The sequence below is a fragment of the Spermophilus citellus genome, assembly GCF_964194105.1.
Source record: "Spermophilus citellus genome assembly, chromosome: X".
NCBI lineage: Eukaryota > Metazoa > Chordata > Mammalia > Rodentia > Sciuridae > Spermophilus > Spermophilus citellus.
The window spans coordinates 47,834,510-47,856,682 of NC_138190.1; the positions used below are offsets into that span (position 1 = coordinate 47,834,510).

Sequence of the window (22,173 nt, forward strand, 5' to 3'; positions counted from 1 at the left end):
TTGAAGCACACATAAGAAAATGGAAAGACCTCCAATGGTCTTGAACAGGCAGAACTAATATTTTTAAATCAGCTTATTACCAAAAATGACCTACAGGTTCAATGCAATCCCCATCAAAATAATAATGAAATTCTTCATAGAAAAAATAGTTCTGAAATTCATATGGAATAATAAAAGACCCAGAATAGTCAAAACAATTCTGAGCAATAGTAGTATTGCTGGAGGCATCACAATACCCAATCTTAAATTATACAACATTCCTCTAGTAACAAAAACAGCATGACATTGGCATAAAAGCATACATAAGTCTAGTGGCATAGAATAGAGTTCACAGAGACAAACCCACACAAATAGTCATCTGATTCTTGACAAGGATGCCAAAAACTTACGTTGTAGAAAAAAGTCTTTTTAACAAATGATGCTAGGAAAACTGGATATCCATATGTAGAAGAATGAAACTAGATCCCTACTTCCTACCCTGCAAAAGAGGTCAACTCAAAGTGGATCAAAGACCTAGGGTTTAGACCAGAAACTCTGGAAGTACTAGAAGAAAACAGAGGGTCCATACTTCAACATACAGGCATAGTCATTGGTTTCCTTAAGAGTCCTAAAGCTCATGAAATAAAACCAAGAATCAGTAAGTGGGATGGCATCCAATAAAATGTTTCTGCTAAAATCAGCATACTATAATGATCTATGCATATTAATACTCACAGCAGTGCAATCCATAATAGCCAAGTTATGGAAACAATCTAGGTGTTGTCAACAGATGAATGGACAAAGAAAATGTGATACACACACACACACACACACACACACACACACACACACACAATGGAGATCTACTCAGCCATAAATAAGAATGAAATTAGGCATTTTTCTGGTAAATAGCTAGAACTGAAGAACATCAAGCTAAGTGAAATAAGACTCAGAAAACCAAAGGTTTAATGTTTTCTCTCATTTGAGGAAGCAAGAGCAAAATAATGGGAAAAGGGAGGGGTATGGATATCATAAAGACATAAGGAAGATAAATGGAGTAGAAGAAGGAGATAGGGACAGAGAAGGAACAGGAAAGGGAGGAAATGCAGACTGAATTTAACAAAAGCATGCTATGTGATTCCACAGGAAATTCCATATACATAAAGTATATGTAGAAAGCACCAATCAAAATAAATAAATGAGCTAAAGGAAGATTAGTAGAGGAAGAAGAAAGAGGAGAATGCGGACAGAAATGGAGTAAATCAAATAAAAATTGTTAAGTTGGACCATGGTAAATTGGGGACCATCGCATTCTACCTTCACACAATCCTGAGACAGATAATACCATCCATATTTGAAGAAACTGAAGAACAAAGACATTAAGTGGAGGAGAGTAATGTAACAGAGCGGAGAGAGTGAGGAGGCTGCGTCTGGCTCCCGCTCTCACAGCCATTGCAGTACATTGAGCTCCATAGAGACAGCGCCGGGGCAAGTGAGAGCAGGACGGGCACTGGGCGACTCTGTGCCTCGCTGAGGAAAAATAACTAAACATGGGCAAAGGAGATCCTAAGAAGCAGAGAGGCAAAATGTCATCATATGCATTCTTTGTGCAAACTTGCCGGGAGGAGCACAAGAAGAAGCACCCAGATGCTTCAGTCAGCCTCTCAGGGTTTTCTAAGAAGTGCTCAGAGAGGTGGAACACCATGTCTGCTAAAGAGAAAGGAAAATTTGAAGACATGGCAAAGGCGGACAAGGCCCGTTATGAAAGACAAATGAAAACCTATATCCCTCCTAAAGGGGAAACAAAAAAGAAGTTCAAGGATCCCAATGCACCCACGAGGCCTCCATTGGCCTTCTTCTTGTTCTGTTCTGAGTATCGCCCCAAAATCAAGGGAGAACATCCTGGCCTATCCATTGGTGATGTTGCAAAGAAACTGGGAGAGATGTGGAATAACACTGCTGCAGATGGTAAGCAGCCTCATGAAAAGAAAGCTGCCAAGCTGAAGGAAAAATATGAAAAGGATATTGCTGCCTACCGAGCTAAAGGAAAACCTGATGCAGCAAAAACGGGAGTTGTCAAGGCTGAAAAAAGCAAGAAAAAGAAGGAAGAGGAGGAAGATGAGGAAGATGAAGAGGATGAGGAGGAAGAGGAAGATGAAGAAGATGAAGATGAAGAAGAAGATGATGATGATGAATAAGTTGGTTCTAGAGCAGTTTTTTTCCTTGTCTATAAAGCATTTAAACCCCCTGTACACAACTCACTCCTTTTAAAGAAAAAAATTGAAATGTTAAAAAAAAAGACATTAAGTGGATAGTCTAAGATTGCAGAACCAGTTTATGAAGAAGCTGTTTAAATGCTAGGCTGACTAGGATTTAACTTACTTCACAGCTGGTTTTGTTCTACTACGCTATACTGCTAATTGGCAAAAAGATGTTACCTGTGTGATTTTTTTAAGTATTTCTTTTCAACAATGACAATGCATGAATTACTGCTACATAAAATAATGGGGATGAATCTTACAAGCATAATGTTTAGCAAAAGAAGGCAGACACTAAGTAATACATACTGATAGATTCCTTTTATGTAAAGTTCAAAAACAGATACACTAAAGGTATTGTGTTAGAAATTAGGATGGTGTTTATCTTTGGGAAGGAACTGTGACTAGAAAGGAACATAAAAGTCTCTGAGAGGCTGCTAATATTCTGTTTCTTTTTCTGGGTTCTGGTTACACAGATATGCCCATTGAATTCTACACACTTGATGTGGGCACTTTACACATATATTTATATATAATATTTCAATAAGTTTACTTAAAATTATTCTTCTCAAATTAACTATATGGCTAGGTTATGAATTTACATCTTCCTTAGGCCAGTATGCCTAGTATTTGACTACTACATACTAATCAATTATCACAAGATACACACACACACACACACACACACACACACACACATTTTCATTTCAGTCTAACTATCCTTGAATCCTAGCTCTGCTGCCTATTAGATGTATGACCTTGGACAAGTGAATTAACAGTTCTACACCTCATTTTTTCTCTTTAACAAACGAGAATAATGAGTACCTACTAATAATTACTGTGAGAATGCAATTGCCATCCCTTAACTAATGATCACCAAGTCATCATAATAATCATTCTCATAACTCTCTTGTTCCCATTAAATAATTGTCCTCACCAGATAGATTTTCATGTTCCTGCATAAAGAATTATAAATATCTTCTAGGAAGTGTTTCCTAAATCATGGTAGCACAGCTACAGGAAAAACCTAAGGATGTGAACAATTCAATGTTGTCTGTTGTTGGTTATCTAATTTTTAGGAAAAAATATTTTTAAAAACCTTCCAAAGAATATATTTATACTTACAAATTTTTGGCTCTGGGGACAACTGTTATTCACTAGCATACTCTTTTTCACCTACAACCAATATGCTTGTTCACATCAACAAGTGCCTCCTCTTTATTGTCTATGTTTACTCCGAGACATAACTGGAATTTTCCCTCAAAACTAACTTCACTTTCACTTTGTTCAGATGAGTAACTAAATGTCTAAATTAGCTTTTCTTTCCCTATGACTGCTTCATTTTATGAGGCAGATTATTCAGAAAATAGATTCTGCGCTCCCTTACGCACATTGAAAATCACTCATATCTGTTTCTACAAGTCTGTTTTCTATTCTTATTTTTTATGGGTTGAGCAAAAGCAACAAAAAAAAATTAAAACTCCAACAACAAACAACAACTGATTTGTTCTTTTTGTTTATGATCAGTAGAATGTTCCCCTCACACAGAATTGGCACAAGATTTTGTAACCTAATTGTATTAAACTGGTTTCTTATATCAGAACAGCGCCAATATCCTCCTCTCTTAGAACCCTAAAGGTATCTCCCTATCTAGTCTTTACTCTGTTAATTTCATGCCCAATGTTCTATACTATTTTCCTTCTGAAGAGAACTTGAAATCAATTAGAAATCTACATATAATGGTACTACCATGTAAATATTCTTTGTCTCATCTTCTGTTTCATGACTCTTACCATTCACTCTCCAATCCTTTTCTGTCAATGTCATCAACATCTAGTCTAGTTCTTTCCTTGGCTAATGTCCCTTGGCTACATTTCTCCACAGAACCTTTTTATTTTGTACTGGGGATTGAACCCAGGGGCACTCAATCACTGAGTTATGTCCCCAGCCCTTTTTATTTTTTATTTTTTTATTTTGAGACACTCAATAAGTTGCATAGAGTCTCACCAAGTTGCTGCTGCTGGCCTTGATCTTGAGATTCTCTTGCCTCTGCCTCTGGAGCTATTTGGATTACAGTCATGTGCCATAGTGCCTGGCAGAAGCTTGTGTTTTTAACTTTCTCTTTTTGGCCCTTCATAGTTTTTCCTGCATTCAGCTGGGTTTGTCACTTCTCTTATTTTCTTTCAAACTTTGGTGTTACCAGCTTTTCTCTCTTTGATTATTTCTGTATATTTTGAGTTATTATTATGCTATACACTAAATTCTCACCTACATGTGATAAGTGTATGTATGTGACTATGTACTCCCTCTGCCATCACAACCCTATGAACTTCTCCCAAAACAATGGATTTCTGATTTATTAATTTCAACTGCAAAATAATCAAACAAACCCTATACTTGCTTATTTCATTGATTCCGCTCTTCCTAAACAGCATTGTGAATAACAGACTATAATAAGGTTCCTTTCCAATGCACCCCACTTTGAGAACCAGAAAATAGGAGTTAATTGAATGCCTTTTGAGAATTAAATTGTATGATGGCATTTTATTAATCAAAGAAAGTAGATTCAAAATCATCTGAGGAAATGGAATGATTCTCAGTCCACCATAACATTAAGTATATTGTGACCTGATTGACTGTATTAGCATTTTAAGAAAGAATAAGCCACAGAAATATAGTAAAAAGTGGGTCCCCAAAGTAAACATTGGCAATACTCAAATGAATAAAGGTGCCTTAACCATTCAACTTGCAGTATTTCTAACTCTGTAAGCAAGACTATCTCTGTTGGAAGATAGATGTACAGCAACTAGCATGAATTTATACAATTAAACTTTCAGTTTGTAACAACCATTCTACTACATCCCATTCATCACACATCTTTCTATTGATTTGGCTTGTATCTGCTCTTATTAACAATGTGGTGGGCTTACAATTTACATTCAATAAATAATCAAATAGCTCTCATTTTATAGTTATAATTTTTATTTGGCTTTCCATTTAGCTTTTCAGGGGAAATGTACTGATATGAGTCATAGACATGAGTACTTTCAGTAGATGTAACAATGCTTTTTATCATTGAAAATTAATAAATTCTCCCATCTGCTTTTTCATTTGCATGAATCAGTCTTTCAGAGCTTGAACTATACTGGATGCTGATGAGACCTGCAAAGCAGAAGAAAAAGCACAGCCAGCAAGGCAACTCTTATTTTTTTTAAGAGAGAGAGAGAGAGAGAGAGAGAGAGAGAGAGAGAGAGAGAGAAAGAGAGAGAGAGAGAGAGAGAATTTTTAAATATTTATTTCTTTTAGTTTTGGGTGGACACAACACCTTTGTTTGTATGTGGTGCTGAGGATTGAACCCGGGCCGCAAGCATGCCAGGCGAGCGTGCTACCACTTGAGCCACATCCCCAGCCCAAGGCAACTCTTAAATCTTCAAACATTTTTGTTTATGTATACTTCTTAAAGAATTTTAAACAAATGCCTACTTCCTGATACATATTTAACATGTAAATTTTGTCATCATATAGTTGTAAAATTACAGATATTATAATTATAATTGTATGGTAATTTGTGGGATACTATAAATATTAACATTTTGAAATTATTATGTAACTCTCTTATTTATATTCAACAGGATTTAAATACTATAGCAATTAGAGATGAGACCCACTTTATTAACAGATTGTTCTTTAACAGTGGAAAATTTATAATGTTCCTTTTTTCCTTTGATGTGTATTTCTACTTATTTCCTCCTCCACCAGACTTTTTGTCCTAACTTTATGTACTTTTATTTTAAAAATCCTTTCACTGACCACCATATCTGAGCTACTCTACTATAAAAATTAAGCAAGTTAAAATTAATTTTAAGGGTTCTGTATTATCACTATAATTATTACTAGTGCACAATTGGTCAAAAATATAAATATATTGACAATTTTGATAAATAGTAAATATAAAAACTAAAATTTAATTAGAAATTCATTTCAGTATTTTTCTTATCACTTTATTTATGCAAACACACATATTACTCATTGCTAGAAAGTATATTCCTTTCTCATTTTTGTAAGTCTGAACAATGCAATTTTTTTAATAAATAGAAGGGAATATAAGGGCATTGTTTTAGTAATTTCCTTCCATCTTTGAGTTCCTTCCAAATAATATGCCAAAAATCACATAATGATATATCTTCTTAAGTTATTTTAATGATCTATCAGCTGACAACATAATTAGGTCCTGCTTGAATTTTGTGCAAGGCAAAGAATTGGAAATCGCAGATTTGCAAAAGGATTTATTATCTAGTCATTAGAGTCATTCAGCTTCTCAATATGGACACCAATGTGAATTTCAAATCGGTTCTTGGTTTGTTGCCCCGAGATTTTTATACTCAAAGGCAATAGGGAATGTACCATAGTAAAATACTGAATGTGTAACAGAAGTATGTCTTTATTTTGTAAAGTGGGTAAAGGTCAATTGCAAATGGCATGCTTTGACCTTAGGGGAATTTTCTGGCAATTCAGTCTTAAGAAAAAAGATACACAGATATTGAATTTCTAGAAATTGATTCCTTTTAAACTACTTTTATCTTCGTATTGTTTGAAAAGACTTTATGTACACAAATTCAGGCTTGAAGATCACTGTCTTAGATAATACTGCCATCATTTCCATTATCTACTGTTGCAACTGATTTTTACCATCAAAATGAGTTTGAACTTTACTAATTATAGTATCTATGTTGTCCTTTACCATCTATAGACCATAAGACTTTTACCATAAACATGGCATTCTCCTTAGATTTTGAACCTGAGTATTTTGCAATCTGAGGAGTCTGAATTACAGCATAATAATTCACCAATAATTGCCATCTGCAGATACCTAACTGAAGACATCAAGCTATGTAAAAATAAATATAGTCTTCTCATTTACCTTATATATAGACTTGCCTTCTGAAAGCAGTCACCTTAAAGAGATTTGTTTTACAATTCAACTTCCTTTATTTCCCTTTTGCCTTTGAGGATTTGCAAATAACTTGTTCTTTTTTTATGGCTTTCTCCACTAACACTAGAGTCTTGGGAATCCACATACAATGCATGTGGAGAAATCAACTCCTCCCACTTCCGCCAGGTATATTTTGTTGGCATTCTGATTTGTAACTTGGAATGAGACTTCACATACAATATTTTCCATGATGACACATTCTCTTTGGAGTATAATATAGCTAATGTCAACTCTTAACCATGCTGTGAGTTAAATAGGCTTTATAGGGTTGTCACAGAATCTTATCTGATTTAGATCATTATTTGCAGCAGTTCCAGAGCTTGCTTTTTGAGACGGGGTCTAACTTAGTTGCCCTTAGTGGCTAACCACCAATTTGCAATCCTGTTGTTTTAGCCTCCCTAGTAGCTGGGATTACAGACACAGGCCCCCATACCTAGCTCCCAGAGCATTTTTACTGGCTACAAAATCCCCTATGACCTCCATTCTATTCTTAAAGTCTTTATGACCTTTAGTATGATAGGCAAACATTCTCCTGATATTGTGTCAGTCATTTTTACCTAATTGTCCTGATTTGGATTGAAAATGGCAGTTATTCTAAGAATTTCTATTTTCCCATGAAATATTTACTTTCCTGCTTTTATTTTCCATCCTCAGTCCTCTATATTACTTATTTTTAATCATATCAGAGCATTTCCCTCTTGTTCCCCATTTTTATTTCAGTCTTCTATTGATTTTATAAATCTTGAAGGAATTTAGTTCCAAATTCTTTTGAAAGGCACATATAAAGGCAACTCCTGCTACAGTTTAAAATATAAACTATGACATAATATAAAATCCTATTCATGCATCACAAGGAGGGCAGACTTTCAGTCTCATCTAATTTTTTTAAGTCCCAGCTTTCAGTTGGAAGTCCCTTAAAGTCATATAACTGATGGAAAAGGGTATGGAAAGATAAATTGAAGGGGAAGTATTAGCTACAATTATCATCATCAAGGAAAAGAGAATATTTGCTTTTATACAGATATATTTATACTCTTCCTAGAGTAAATACTCCACCCTTTAAGAAAGTGACCCAGTTATGTTCTTGGTCTTTTTCCAACTCAACCCAGTGCTTCAGTGCTTTGGGACTTCAGGAAGGAGAAAGAAGGAAGGGAAAACTTAAGCTCCTCCTAAAATTATCAAAAATTTCAATGTCAGGAGGCCAACTAGATAGAATATGAATGAAGTTGACCTGATGATGACTGGCAATTAAAAATATTTGTCTTATCTAATAGATGCAGCCATCATTTAGCTTTAGTCACATTATATTTCAAAGGCATACCCTAAGGTAACCAGAACATCTAGTTTTAAAAGAGAAGCTATAAATCTGAATTTGTACAGGCAATTTGCCAAGTTTTAGGTGTTGGCTAACAAAAGTCAGTTCATAAGTTGCCAATTAAAAAAAAAAAAACTAGGGATAACAGGAACTTACCTCAACATTGTAAAAGCTATCTATGCTAAGCCTCAGGCTAGCATCATTCTGAATGGAGAAAAATTGAAGGCATTCCCTCTAATGTTGTGAACAACCAATAAAAAAAAAAAAAGATTACAGTGGGGGGGGGGGAGGCTGGGGTTGTGGCTCAGCAGTAGAGCGCTTGCTTAACACATGTGAGGCCATGGGTTTGATCCTCAGCACCACATAAAAATAAATAAAATAAAGGTATTGTGTCCAACTAAAAAAAAAATAAAAAAATAAAATTTATGTGCTAGAGATTAAATTGGGTATATAACACCAGAATTTTAGGGCATTCAAGAAAGACTGACTTGTACATTCTTTATTTATAAGCAAACTAAATGTAAATTCAAAATAATTAGGCCATTATAGGGATCATGGACTTAGAATAAGAACAATATATAATTTGGAAGAATATCCCCAAACAGAATACACATGTGCTAAATACATTGTCTTAGTGCTTATATTTTACTGTTTTTTTTTTTTTTTTGTGTGTGTGTGTGTGTTTATTGTTTAGTTTTTGGTTTTGATTCAGTTTAATTTACCAAGATGTGTTAGTCAGGATGTTTGACTAGAACACCATAGAGTATGAAAAGTTTGTTTTGGCACACAGTTTCAGAGGTTTAGTCTATTGTGGGTGGAGTTCATGGCTCTAGGCCCAAGATGAGGCAGAACATTATGGTAGTAAGGGCATGGTGGAAGAAGTTGCTCAGGATACGGTGGTTGGGAAGCAGAGAGAGAGGGGAAGAGGCCACAGAAAAATTGCACCCTTCCAGTGACCCACCTCCTCCAGCCACAATTCACCTACCTACAGTTAGTTACCTTCCAGTCAAACCAGGATGAACCTATTAGGTTACAGCATTCATAATCTAATCATTTCACCTCCTGTATTAGCACAGTAGCTTTGGGAGGCACCGCATATCTAAACCATAATACGAGGGTAAACTTAATTAATTTGCTTTGTTTTCAGAGAGGGATATGTATTGGAACAATTATTGTCTCTATCATATACTTCATTAGGTCAACAGGCTTCCTTTCCCCTTCCCCTTTCAGGAAGGTTTTGGGCAGGGACTTTGCACCTGGCTGAGAAGACTTGAAATAGCCAATCAGAAGTTGACATGGCAACAGACCCCAACCACCAAGGGTTCCCACCAGTAGAAGCAATCGCCCTGTCAATCCAATCAGTCCTGACCAACCCGTGATAGACATGATCCCCCTAAACTGGGCTCAGCCAACCAGCTGTCAGTAGCTACAATTTAGATGGCCTAGGCCCTCCTATCTTCAGCTTCCCTTATTAGCATTGTTCTTGCCTTTCCCACCTGCGACTTCCCAGGCCCTTTACCTTTTCGGAGACCAGTGAACCTCTCCTGGGAGCACCCCCCAATAAACCTTCTTTTGATGCCTCATTCTTGTTCCGTAGTTCCTGATCTCACGCACCCCTTTCTACTTTACATACTTAACTGTATATAACTATTACAACCTTGAAGAGTGTGCATATTAGTCTCACTTTTGCTGATGGAGAAACTGAGATTGTGAAAAATGAATGAATTGCCTTAAGGTCACCCAGCCATGACTAAACAAACTGGAGTTGTAATCCCAGTCTGTTTGGCTCAAGACTGGTTTTGCCACTATGTTATATTACTGTTTTTCTAGTTCTGACTGTATTATTTGGTTTCATGTGCATCAACAGGAGTGAGGAACAATCATAGGATTCCCCTTACATTCTGTATATTACTCCAGGAAGACAACACAGTATTTAATTAATATAATCACCTGAAAACTTCAACAACAGAAATTATTTCCTCGGGAAGAATTCTAAAAGTTGAATTGCTCAGTAAAATTATCTGCATGTTTTATCAAATTTTAGGGTTTATTAGCAAAACGCCCTTTAAGCAATATATAAAGTACCTGTTGCCTGTAATCATCATCATCATCATCATCATCATCCATATAGTGTTTACTATGAGCAGTCCTGGGCAGTCTGGATGGACTATGCCAAGACTGGATACTATATCAATCTTTTTAAATTTTATACAAAAAAATATTTAAGTTAATTTCTATTTAAAGAAAATAAAATGTTTCCTTCCTTCCTTGTTTCCTTCTTTCCTCTCTACCTCCCTTCCCTCCTCTTTCTGACATTTATTTTCCTTTTTTTAAGATAGTAGTTAATGTTTATTTTTTCCTATGAGTATTCCTTTTTCTACATTGATTTGTACCAAGTATGTGTATGTCATAAATAGAACTAATGGGTTACATATGTCACAATTTTTTAGTTTGCCTCTTTTAATTTTTTATTGTTTTCTTCACATATAGAAGTTTAAAATTGTTTGTTTTATGAAACTTATCCATCTTTTTACTTATAGTATTCTTTGTTATTTTAAAAAGGTTGTCACCATTGTGAGGTCATATAAATATTTGCTGTAATATTTTTCTGCAAATTTTATGATTTCATTTATTTTTTGAGAGAGAGAGAGAGAGAGAGAGAATTCTAATATTTATTTTTTAGTTTTCGGAGGACACAACATCTTTGTTTGTATGTGGTGCTGAGAATCGAACCAGGGCCACACGCATGCCAGGCAAGCGTGCTACCGCTTGAGCCACATTCCCAGCCCCATGATTTAATTTTCTTCTAAAATTTATTTAGTTTTTTAACATGAAAATTCATTGATGGCATTCTTTCTACCTTTCCAACACTGCTAGGGGTTTATTATTCTTCTCATATCATTTCTGTCATATGAATGGGATTTAATAAAGGAGGTTAAAAACAATTGCCACATTGAAAAATAAATAGATTTTTAAAATAGTTAATTATTTGATTTCTGGCTCATTTTTTAATATGGCTGTTACATCGCTAAGATTTTCTACTTCTGATTAAATTTTGGTCATGCACGGTCTTCAGTTTTCCTTTGTTGTTAGTCAAGATCAGTATAAAGTATTTCCTCATAATTTAAAAAAATATTCCCTTCATCTGTGATTAAATGTATTCCCACCCTATTAATTTTATGTATTTGTTCCCCTTAAGTTTCAGCTCTGCTTCTCACTAATGAAAGCATGTAAGTTCAGTCACTGGAATATTAATTTTATTTCATTGTAAGTAACTTAAACCACAATTTTACATTATATTTTAGAATAAAATGTTAAAACATTGCATGATTTGTATAATAAAAGGAAAAAACTCAAAGGAATGTGTTTGTGGAAGGATTCAGGAAGGGGAAAAAGGTGAGTGTGCTTTTGCCCCTGCACTGTGTACTTTGGTGAAGAAATTGCCAGCTAAGAGAATCACTGAACTAACAATGGTTTATCTATTTAGCTTGTTTTTAAAAACAACTTCTTAAGTTAGCTTAACAAAATTTACTTTACTTTGTTTGTTCATTAATGTTTGCCGTTATCATTTTGTAGCCAACACCCCATTTCCCTTTTGTAATTTTTTTGTTATCCTATTTAAATGCCAAATTAATTTATATTTTTTTATTCTTTGTATTTCAACTCTTTGAGTATATAAGTTTAATTGAATTCATCCACATATACCCTGTAAATAAAATATTACTTAACTTGAGTTTTATAAGAGTGCAGATTCTTGTACAACACTTATTTCAGTAGGTTTGGATGGGACCTAGAAATCTGTATTCTTAACAAGTTCTTCAGATCACACAAAGAGAAATCCTTTGCTAATTGCTGATTTATATGTTCTCATTATCATTATTTTTGTTAATTTATTCCAATAAGAACTTTGATTAGCACTTTGTCTCAAAAATGTTTGTTTGGCTTTACTTTTTAAGTCGTTGGGTTTTTCCTTCCCACTTTTATTATTAATACATGCCTTTATTCTATTGAAATTAAAGATAATCTGTGATGTTGTCTGATTTTTTTTTATTTTTTGAGAGAATACAAAAATATACTATAACACATAGGAATTGGAATTCCCACCACCTACAATTACCTGTTGTCGATATCTTTCCGTATTTGCTTCCATTTTTAAAATAAAGCAAGTTTTTATACATTTAATTCAAGTTCTTTTCCATCAATGCCTTGTATCCTATTCCATTTTTTCTTGCTCATGTGAAAGTTTGGTATGAATCATTTTAGTATATTTGCTTGCTTGCTTGCTTTCTCTTTTTCTTGCTTTCTTTATTTTCATTCCTTTTTGTGCCAGAGATTGAACACAAGATCTCATACAGCTTAACATCTCCACCACTAAGCCCCTCTAGAAATATTTCTAGTAGAATATTTCACATATATATGAATGCATCTATAAATACCATAGAGTATAATTTGACATGTGCTGATTCATTAGGCTTTTGAGATCTATACACATTACTATATTTAAAAGTAGTTCATCTTTTGCCTCTGTATTAATCATACTAAGCATACTATATGTGAACATATATATCACTATACTAATTGATGCATATCACATGCCTATATTTTTTTCTTGAGATTTATTGAGGTGTTGGTGACCTAATGACTTTAAAATGCTGTTAAATGGCCCCTGGATATTTGAGGGGAAAAATGATTTTCTGTATCATCTAAATTAGGGTTAGAGATATATACATAAATTCAAAATTATGTCTTCTATTATTCATGTTCTTTTTATCAGTACTGCCATTTCTTTGTTTTTCTTAATCTGTATTGAAATACGTGAACATATTAATGTCTACTACTATATGTGCCCGTCAATTTCTATTTGTACTATTCTCCCAAAATATATTTCTATTTTTTAAAATTATAAATGCAGTGCATAATAAAAACCATTGAAAAATTCAAAATTTTATAAAAGTGAGAGTTATTCATAATATCAACATTCACTAATCACCACTGGTGTATAGCCTATACTGGTGTATAGCCTTTCAGATTTTTTTTTCTACATGTACACATACAAGCTACACTCAAGAGTTGTTAAAAATATTTTTAAAGTAAAAATATATTTATTGCATTTTTGATATTGAAATATACATGTCTTATATAGTTTCTATTTGTGCATAAATAAAGCCAAAAGTGAAAATACTATCATTTCCCTTTATCTGCAATGTATTTCTTATATACCTTTAAAGACACTTTATATCATATAAAAAAACACTTTTTAAACATAGTACATATTATTTTATTGTATGATAACATCATAGTAGGTTTGACTAATCTCTTGTAAATACACATTTAAAATATTTAAATCATATTTTTTAATGCTACAGTATTTGTTTTATACATATTGATTATTTTCTTAGAGGAAGTTTTTAGATGAGGTAGTTTTAAATAAAGATGGAAATATTTTTAAAATGTTAATTTGTATTCTCAAATTGCTCTAGGATTATTAACAATTCACACTTCGACTAGCATGAGAGTGCATTTTCTCAGCTCCCTATCAACAAGGTTTATCATTATTTCTCATCGTTGCCGATATGATAAGACAAAAGTATACTATCATCATTATAATTTGTATTTCTTTCATTACTAGTGAGTTTAATCACCCTTTCATAGCCTATTGGCCCTTTGCACTTCTTTTGTAAAATGTACGCTCCTACCCTGTCTTCTTCCCTTCCCCCATTGGGGGTGTTCCTGTTTCCTTTTTGCTTTGTCAGAGTTCTTTATTATTCATTTTTCGTCTTTTACATGGGATCGGTTTGATTCAGGCTTTCATCCTTTCACTGCCTTTCAGATTGCTAATATATATTCTCCACTGGTCTTTCAATGTCGTTTACAGAAGCCGTTTTCCTCTCCCTCCTCCCTCTCAACTTCCTCCCTCCCTACCTCGCCTCTTTTCTCTCGACTAGTCTTCTCTTCTAGTCTCGTCCCTTCTCCCCCCCCACCTCTCTCTTTGTTTCCCTCTTCCCTCTCTCTCCCTTTTTTTTTTTTTTTTTTTTTTTTTTAGTGCATAAGTTTTTAATTTTGACCGAGTCAAATCTATCAATCAGGGCCTGGCGCAGCGTCAGCAGAGGGGGGCGGGGAAGTGAGCGCGGAACTGGGGGAGGGGAAGGGGCGGGGAGGAGCGGGCGGAGCGGCTGCGGGAGTTGCTGGGAGTGCGCGCGGTCAGATCACAAGGCGGCGGCGGAGGAGGCCCAGAGACCTGAGCGCTGAGACCTCAGCCCGCGGCCTACGCTGAACCCTCTCGACCGGAGGACCAGGGAACCGCAATCTTCATCACAGAGGTACCGTGCTCTGCGCTCCTCGCCCAGCCCGGCCCAGTCCGCTGCTGCGGCGCCTCCTTCCTTCCTCCTTCCCTCGCTCTCTCGCTCGCCCGCGCCTTCCTTGCCCGCCTGCGTCACCGCGGCCGCCATGGCTGAGAACGGCGAGAGCAGCGGCCCCCCGCGCCCCTCCCGCGGTCCTGCTGCGGCCCAAGGCTCGGCCGCTGCCCCGGCTGAGCCCAAAATCATCAAAGTCACTGTGAAGACCCCCAAAGAGAAAGAGGAGTTCGCGGTGCCTGAGAATAGCTCGGTCCAGCAGTTTAAGGAAGCGATTTCAAAACGCTTCAAATCCCAAACCGATCAGCTAGTGCTGATTTTTGCTGGAAAAATCTTAAAAGATCAAGATACCTTGATCCAGCATGGCATCCATGATGGACTGACTGTTCACCTTGTCATCAAAAGCCAGAATCGACCTCAGGGCCAGTCCACCACACAGCCTAGCAGTGCCGCGGGAACTACTACTACCACCACCACGGCGTCGACTCCCAGGAGTAACTCCACACCTACTACCACAAATAGCAGCCCGTTCGGGTTGGGGAGCCTGGGAGGACTTGCAGGCCTTAGCAGCCTTGGTTTGAGCTCGACCAACTTCTCTGAGCTCCAGAACCAGATGCAGCAGCAGCTCATGGCCAGCCCTGAGATGATGATTCAAATCATGGAAAATCCCTTTGTTCAGAGCATGCTTTCGAATCCTGATCTGATGAGGCAGCTCATTATGGCCAATCCACAGATGCAACAATTGATTCAGAGAAACCCAGAAATCAGTCACCTGCTCAACAACCCAGATATAATGAGGCAGACTCTCGAAATCGCCAGGAATCCAGCCATGATGCAAGAGATGATGAGAAATCAAGATCTGGCTCTCAGCAATCTCGAAAGCATCCCAGGTGGCTACAATGCTCTACGGCGCATGTACACTGACATTCAAGAACCCATGCTGAATGCCGCACAAGAGCAGTTTGGGGGTAATCCATTTGCCTCAGTGGGGAGCAGTTCCTCCTCGGGGGAAGGTACTCAGCCTTCCCGCACAGAAAATCGGGATCCACTGCCCAATCCATGGGCGCCACCGACGACTACCCAGAGTTCTACGACCACCAGTACCACCACAAGCAGTGGCAGTGGGTCTGGCAGTAGCTCCAGTAATACTACTGGGAACACTGTGGCTGCAGCTAATTATGTCGCTAGCATTTTCAGTACCCCAGGAATGCAGAGCCTGCTGCAACAGATAACTGAAAACCCCCAGCTGATTCAGAATATGCTGTCCGCACCCTACATGAGAAGCATGATGCAGTCGCTGAGCCAGAATCCAGATTTGGCTGCACAGATGATGCTGAATAGCCCACTGTTTACTGCAAATCCTCAGCTGCAGGAGCAGATGCGTCCTCAGCTCCCAGCTTTCCTGCAGCAGATGCAGAATCCAGACACGCTATCAGCCATGTCAAACCCAAGAGCAATGCAGGCTTTAATGCAGATCCAGCAGGGGCTACAGACATTAGCCACTGAAGCACCTGGCCTCATTCCAAGCTTCACTCCAGGTGTGGGGGTGGGGGTGCTGGGAACCGCCATAGGCCCTGTAGGCCCAGTCACTCCCATAGGCCCCATAGGCCCTATAGTCCCTTTTACCCCCATAGGCCCCATTGGGCCCATAGGACCCACTGGCCCTGCAGGGCCCCCTGGCTCCACCGGCTCTGGCGGCCCCACTGCACCCACTGTGTCCAGCTCTGCACCCAGTGAAACCACCACTCCAACATCAGAATCTGGACCCAACCAGCAGTTCATTCAGCAAATGGTGCAGGCTCTGGCTGGAGCAAATCCTCCACAGCTGCCGAATCCAGAAGTCAGATTTCAGCAGCAACTGGAACAGCTCAACGCCATGGGGTTCTTAAACCGTGAAGCAAACTTGCAGGCCCTAATAGCAACAGGAGGCGACATCAATGCAGCCATTGAGAGGCTGCTGGGCTCCCAGCCATCTTAATTACATTTCTGTACCTTGAAAAAATGTATCTTATTTTTGATAATGGCTCTTAAATCTTTAAACACACACAAAATCGTGCTTTACTTTCATTTTGATTCTTTTAAATCTGTCTATTATAAGTCTAATATGATGCATTTTAAGGTGGAGTCCCTCCCTCCCTTTTTTCTTTTCTCCCCCTTCCTGCCCCTCCCTCCGCCCTTCCCTTTCCCCCCTGCCTTCTCCCCTCCTTTGTTTCCTTCCTTCCTTCTTTCCTTCCTTTTTTTCTTTTGGTTTCCTTCCTTCTGTGTTTCGAATGGTGGGAATCAATGCTGTTTCACTCAAAGGTGTTGCATGCAAACACTTCTCTTTATTCTGCATTTATTGTGATTTTTGGAAACAGGTATCAGCCTTCACAGTTGGGTGAACAAGTTTTGTCCTACAGATGTCCAATTTATTTGCATTTTAAACATTAGCCTATGATAGTAATTTAATGTAGAATGAAGATATTAAAAACAGAAGCAAATTATTTGAAGCTCTAATTTGTGGTACAATATTGCTTATTGTGACTTTGGCATGTATTTTTGCTAGCAAAATGCTGTAAGATTTATATCATTCATTGATCGTTTTTGCTATATTTGTACACAGTACAGTAAGCACAATTGGAACTGTACATCTAGAAGTATTACTGTAGAATCTGAGCAGAGTATGTGTAACTCAAATAAGAAAGAATACAAGAAATATTTCTGGAGCTAGATATGTCTCATGATTTTGTAGAATCTTACAGCATATTTGATAAATTTTTCAGTGAAAAATGTTGGCTAGGCAAGTTCAGTTAAAATATAGTAGAAATGTTTATCCTGGTATCTCTAAGTATACATTTAATTGTACAGAAATCTTACAGTGTAACATTGTGTCAACATTTGCAGATTGACTGTATATGACCTTAATCTTTGTGCAGCCTGAAGGATCAGTGTAGTAATGCCAGGAAAGTGCTTTTTACCTAAGACTTCCTTCTCAGCTTCTCCCATAAAGAGACCCTAATATGCATTTTGATTTGTAATTGGAAATGTAACTTTTACTGAAAGTGTCATGTGATGTTTGCATTACTTTTAACTGCTATGTATAAAGGAAAGTGTATCTTTTGACTTTATTGGTTAATTCTCTTGTGCACAGGGAAAATGCATTAAAAATGACTAAAAAAAATAAAAAAATTAAAAATGGATAAATCTTCTTCTTTTTGCCTTCTGGCCCTAGGATCATGTTTAGAAGGGTATTCCCACCCCAAGATTATATAAATCTTATCCTATATTTCCCTTTCATGGTTTAATTTAAATTTTTTGCCCTATCTGGAATTACTTTGATGTATGGATTTAGGTGTTCTAACTTATTTTTCTCAAAGGGTTAATCAGTTGTTAGCCAATATTTTCTCCTTTCCCACATTTGAAGTATACATATTCATACTTGTTATGTTTGGATTCTCTTTAGTTCCACTGAATATTGTAGCCCTAGTAAATCAGCCTATACTTTTGAGTTAGAAATATGACTTTATACCTATTAGGCAAGTCCTCTGTTGATCATCTTTATTTTTTACAATTTTCTAATATTCTGACATATTTGTTTTATCAGTTGAACATTACATTTAATAGGCTTTCCACAAAAGATAAATTGGGAATTTGGGATTGTTTTAAATTGATTATAATAGTGAGCACTACAGAATTGCATTGCTTTCCAGAAATATTATATATTGCCTCATTATTAAGAACCTTTTATATTATTTGAGAGTTTTATTTATTAAGTCCTGCATAATTTGTGACAAATTATTCCTAGATAACAAAGACATAAGTGGGAGTTTCTATCAGGTTATTTTTGCTATATAGGAAAATTTATTTTCATAGATTATTTAAATTAGCAGTTAATCAAAACTTATTAATTTCATAGGTACTCAGTTGATCCTTTTGAGCTTCTCGTGGTAAGCAATCATCAGTGATAAGTTATAATTACATGTTCTTTTCAAAATTTATAACGTAATGTCTGCATGGTTAAACATTCTATAACAGTGCTAAATAATAAAGGTGGCAGTGGCATTTTTGTCTTGTTTCTCATTTTAATAAGTATACTGCAGCAATTCTAAATTGTTTTGGAAAAAATATTGAGAGGAAAATAAGTTTGCAAAATACTATATATTCTAGTCCCTCTTGGAGGCTTATTGTGAAGTAAATGTTGGTTAGTATGTTTTTAAATGAGTAGGTTTTTTAACATACACCAAATAACAAATATCAGTGTTCTTCAGAAAAACAACTTGGGGAATGATGATTTATTATTCCTCTACAATGTGATGGTAGATGTTTGAGATAATCACAAAGCTAGTCTGACACAGAAATTTAAGAATTTTAATAACATGGATGATTTTACAAGAAATAAATACTAAACCTGGAGGCATAGAAAATAGCAATAAGTCAATAACCATAGGAAAAACTGGATATTGTCTGAGACCTGTTCAATCAGATAATTGAACAGATAAATTTTCAAACATTTAAGGAACAGAGAAATCCTTAGCTTTGCCAGATGTTTTATCTATTTTTTTAATGTTTTGTTTTCTTCCTGAAAAGATCCATACCTTTATTAAGTCTACTATTTTTCTGCTTTTTAGTTCACTCATTTTTTTTTAGTGAGGGAGAGAGAGAATTTTAATATTTATTTTTCAGCCTTTGGCAGACACAACATCTTTGTTTGTATGTGGTGCTGAGGATCGAACCTGGGCCGCACGCATGCCAGGCGAGTGCGCTACCGCTTGAGCCACATCCCCAGCTCCTAGTTCACTCATTTTTAAAATAACTTTATTTGGTCTCTTTTTTATTACTTTTAACTTTTTCCTCTGCCTTTTGTGTGATGCAATTTCCTCCTAAGACTCTGTTTTTGTTTTGTATCTCTTCATCTATTGATCTAAAATTTATCCATCCTTTAATCAAGAAGGTATGTCCTGACCTGCTGTCCCTCCACCTAAGAGTGGAGTGATTTTTGTATGCTTTCACTATTTACTGGGTTGTCACCCTTCTTTAAACTGGCTGGATGGTGAAAATTTATATTACAGGCTCTGATTCAACAGAATGAGGAAGTAGGGAAGAACATAAAACCAGAGGCAATCCCACCAGGAGAACTTCACCGTCAAGACATCTTTCCTCATTTGCTCCTTTGGCCTATAATTCAGGTACATGTATACTTTGACCACTTGTGCTGGATGGGGAGGGGCAGTAGTGGGTAGATAATACAACACTGAAACAAACCTGAGATCACCATGTTAGTTGAGAAACTGATCAGAAGATATATCTGTATTTGAGTGTGGCTGACCTTGCCTTCTGAGAGGGGGCAGTCTGCTTTAAATTCTGTTGATCTAGTGTCGAAATAGGAATATATGGAATAATTACTGCCAGGGATGTCCCTTATGGTGTCAGGGGAGGCATTTGGCAGTTATCTCACATTCACAAAGTGACTCAAATTCAGAGTTTTGATAATGATCTTCAAATTATTGATAACTCCAACCAAAGAGCCAGACTGACCCAATGGGAAATGTTTATCATACAGCTTAATTGAGTAAATGTGAAAAAAATTTAAACTCTGATAAGTTTGATGTCTCTAATTGGGTATTTCTTTATTTTAAAATATATCAGAAGACTTAAATAAAATGGAGATTATACAGTATAACCTCAGTTTATTAAAGAGTTTCTCATCCCAGTCTTTTTCATTGCCTACCCCAATCCCTAGTCCTTGTTCTTTTAAACTAGAAAGTATTAGTGGGTTTCTGGCTGCTGTGATTTTATTGATTTGTCAAAATATCACAGAACTTCTTCAGATTGTTGATATTCTTCATGGGAGTTCTGCTTTCCTTTTTGTTTCTACAGGTTTTTTTCAATGTTTGTTTCACAGTGGTCACTTCTGTTGATTTGTGGGAGGAACGGAAAGAATTAAGAACCTGTTGTCATGAAACCGTCTTCCCAGAAATCTGTTAGGAGACTTGAGGGGAAAGCAATATTGTAAAAATAGAAAGGAGAAACATGGTTCGTCAGACAGGCTAAAGCTACACAAAGAACAGTCTTTATCAGGTGATGTACATGTTTGCCTAGGTTTAGACACTTTGATAATGGGTAAAAATCCTTGGCAAAAGCTACTTTTAGTAACAAACTAAAAATTGGAAAATACAATCTTGAAAGAGTTGTTTTTTCCAATATATAAGGACACTATTATTCATCAAATGACTATCAATTGAGACATGTGTTTCTAGCTGTATTGCATGAATATAGTCAAGGGCTCCCTAAAACAGCACTTCAAAATCCAACTTCAGAACTTCTTGGCCTAATGTGTAGATTAGCAAACTTAAGCTAATTTCAGAGAAAATTTTATAATTCATTATTAAAAGAATGTTTGATAAACATGGAAGAAAGAAAAAAGGTGATTGGCTCTAGCATGGATTTCATAAGATTGTCTTGTCAGACAATTTTTCTGTTAGTTTGGGGTAACAATAATTACTAACACATTTACTGTTATGTTTGATTGTAATAACTACATGGTAGCACTGTTATCTTGCCCAATTTCAATATTTATTTCTTAGTTTTCGGCGGACACAACATCTTTGTTTGTATGTGCTGCTGAGGATCGAACCCGGGCCGCACGCATGCCAGGCGAGCACGCTACCGCTTGAGCCATATCCCCAGCCCATCTTGCCCAATTTCAGATAAGGAAATAAACTAATTGAGGTTACGTAACTTTCATAAGGTCATACTACTGTTATGTTATTGAGTCAAGATTTGAAATCAGTTCTGAGATTCCAGAGTATGTTCTAACTAGTACATAAATCTATTTGTACCTCCCCCTAAATCTATGAAATGATTCCATTCTATTTATTTGTCACAGAGATTTTATAGTTAATTATATATTATTTGGCCTCCTGTGTATTATTCAGGAGGCACATTAGCTCTTGTTTATTAAATAAATGCATGCTTACTGCTATTCACCCTGGATCAGGCTACATAAAAATGCACATGTGAGAATCAGCTCTGTCACAAACCAGAGACTAAAATTTAGAGCTTTGCCTTTTCTGACTTTTAAGTTATGGCTAATATTTGAAACTGCCCTTCAATGCATCTGTTCACAGTGGCCTAATATATACAGTGTCTCCAAATTGGCAATCACTTGGGCCACTTGTGCTTCAGCTGCTCTGGAAGATATCTGCTTTTTGTTGAGCTGCCTCCCAGAGATCTCAGGAGGAGATAAATATTGTATGCCTCACCAAGGCATTTGACAGTTTTTGCAAAGTGTCCTTG

The 22,173-nt window shown here is 36.4% G+C and overlaps 2 protein-coding genes across 2 annotated transcripts; both read left to right on the plus strand.

The window, feature by feature from the left end:
• Positions 1 to 1,379: 1,379 nt before the first annotated feature.
• On the plus strand, positions 1,380 to 2,262 carry LOC308639258 (high mobility group protein B1-like). Its single transcript, XM_081277467.1, has one exon. It carries the CDS (start codon positions 1,530 to 1,532, stop codon positions 2,175 to 2,177), a length of 648 nt encoding a protein of 215 aa, XP_081133593.1. The 5' UTR covers positions 1,380 to 1,529; the 3' UTR covers positions 2,178 to 2,262.
• A 12,403-nt stretch (positions 2,263 to 14,665) lies between these two features.
• UBQLN2 (ubiquilin 2) lies at positions 14,666 to 18,852 on the plus strand. Its single transcript, XM_081277264.1, has one exon. The coding sequence runs from the start codon at positions 14,993 to 14,995 to the stop codon at positions 16,874 to 16,876; it is 1,884 nt and encodes a 627-aa protein (XP_081133390.1). The 5' UTR covers positions 14,666 to 14,992; the 3' UTR covers positions 16,877 to 18,852.
• Positions 18,853 to 22,173: the final 3,321 nt, after the last annotated feature.

Excerpts from the sequence above, each read along its gene's own strand:
- LOC308639258 (XM_081277467.1), top strand. The coding sequence starts at position 1,530 with ATGGGCAAAGGAGATCCTAAGAAGCAGAGAGGCAAAATGTCATCATAT.
- UBQLN2 (XM_081277264.1), top strand. The coding sequence starts at position 14,993 with ATGGCTGAGAACGGCGAGAGCAGCGGCCCCCCGCGCCCCTCCCGCGGT.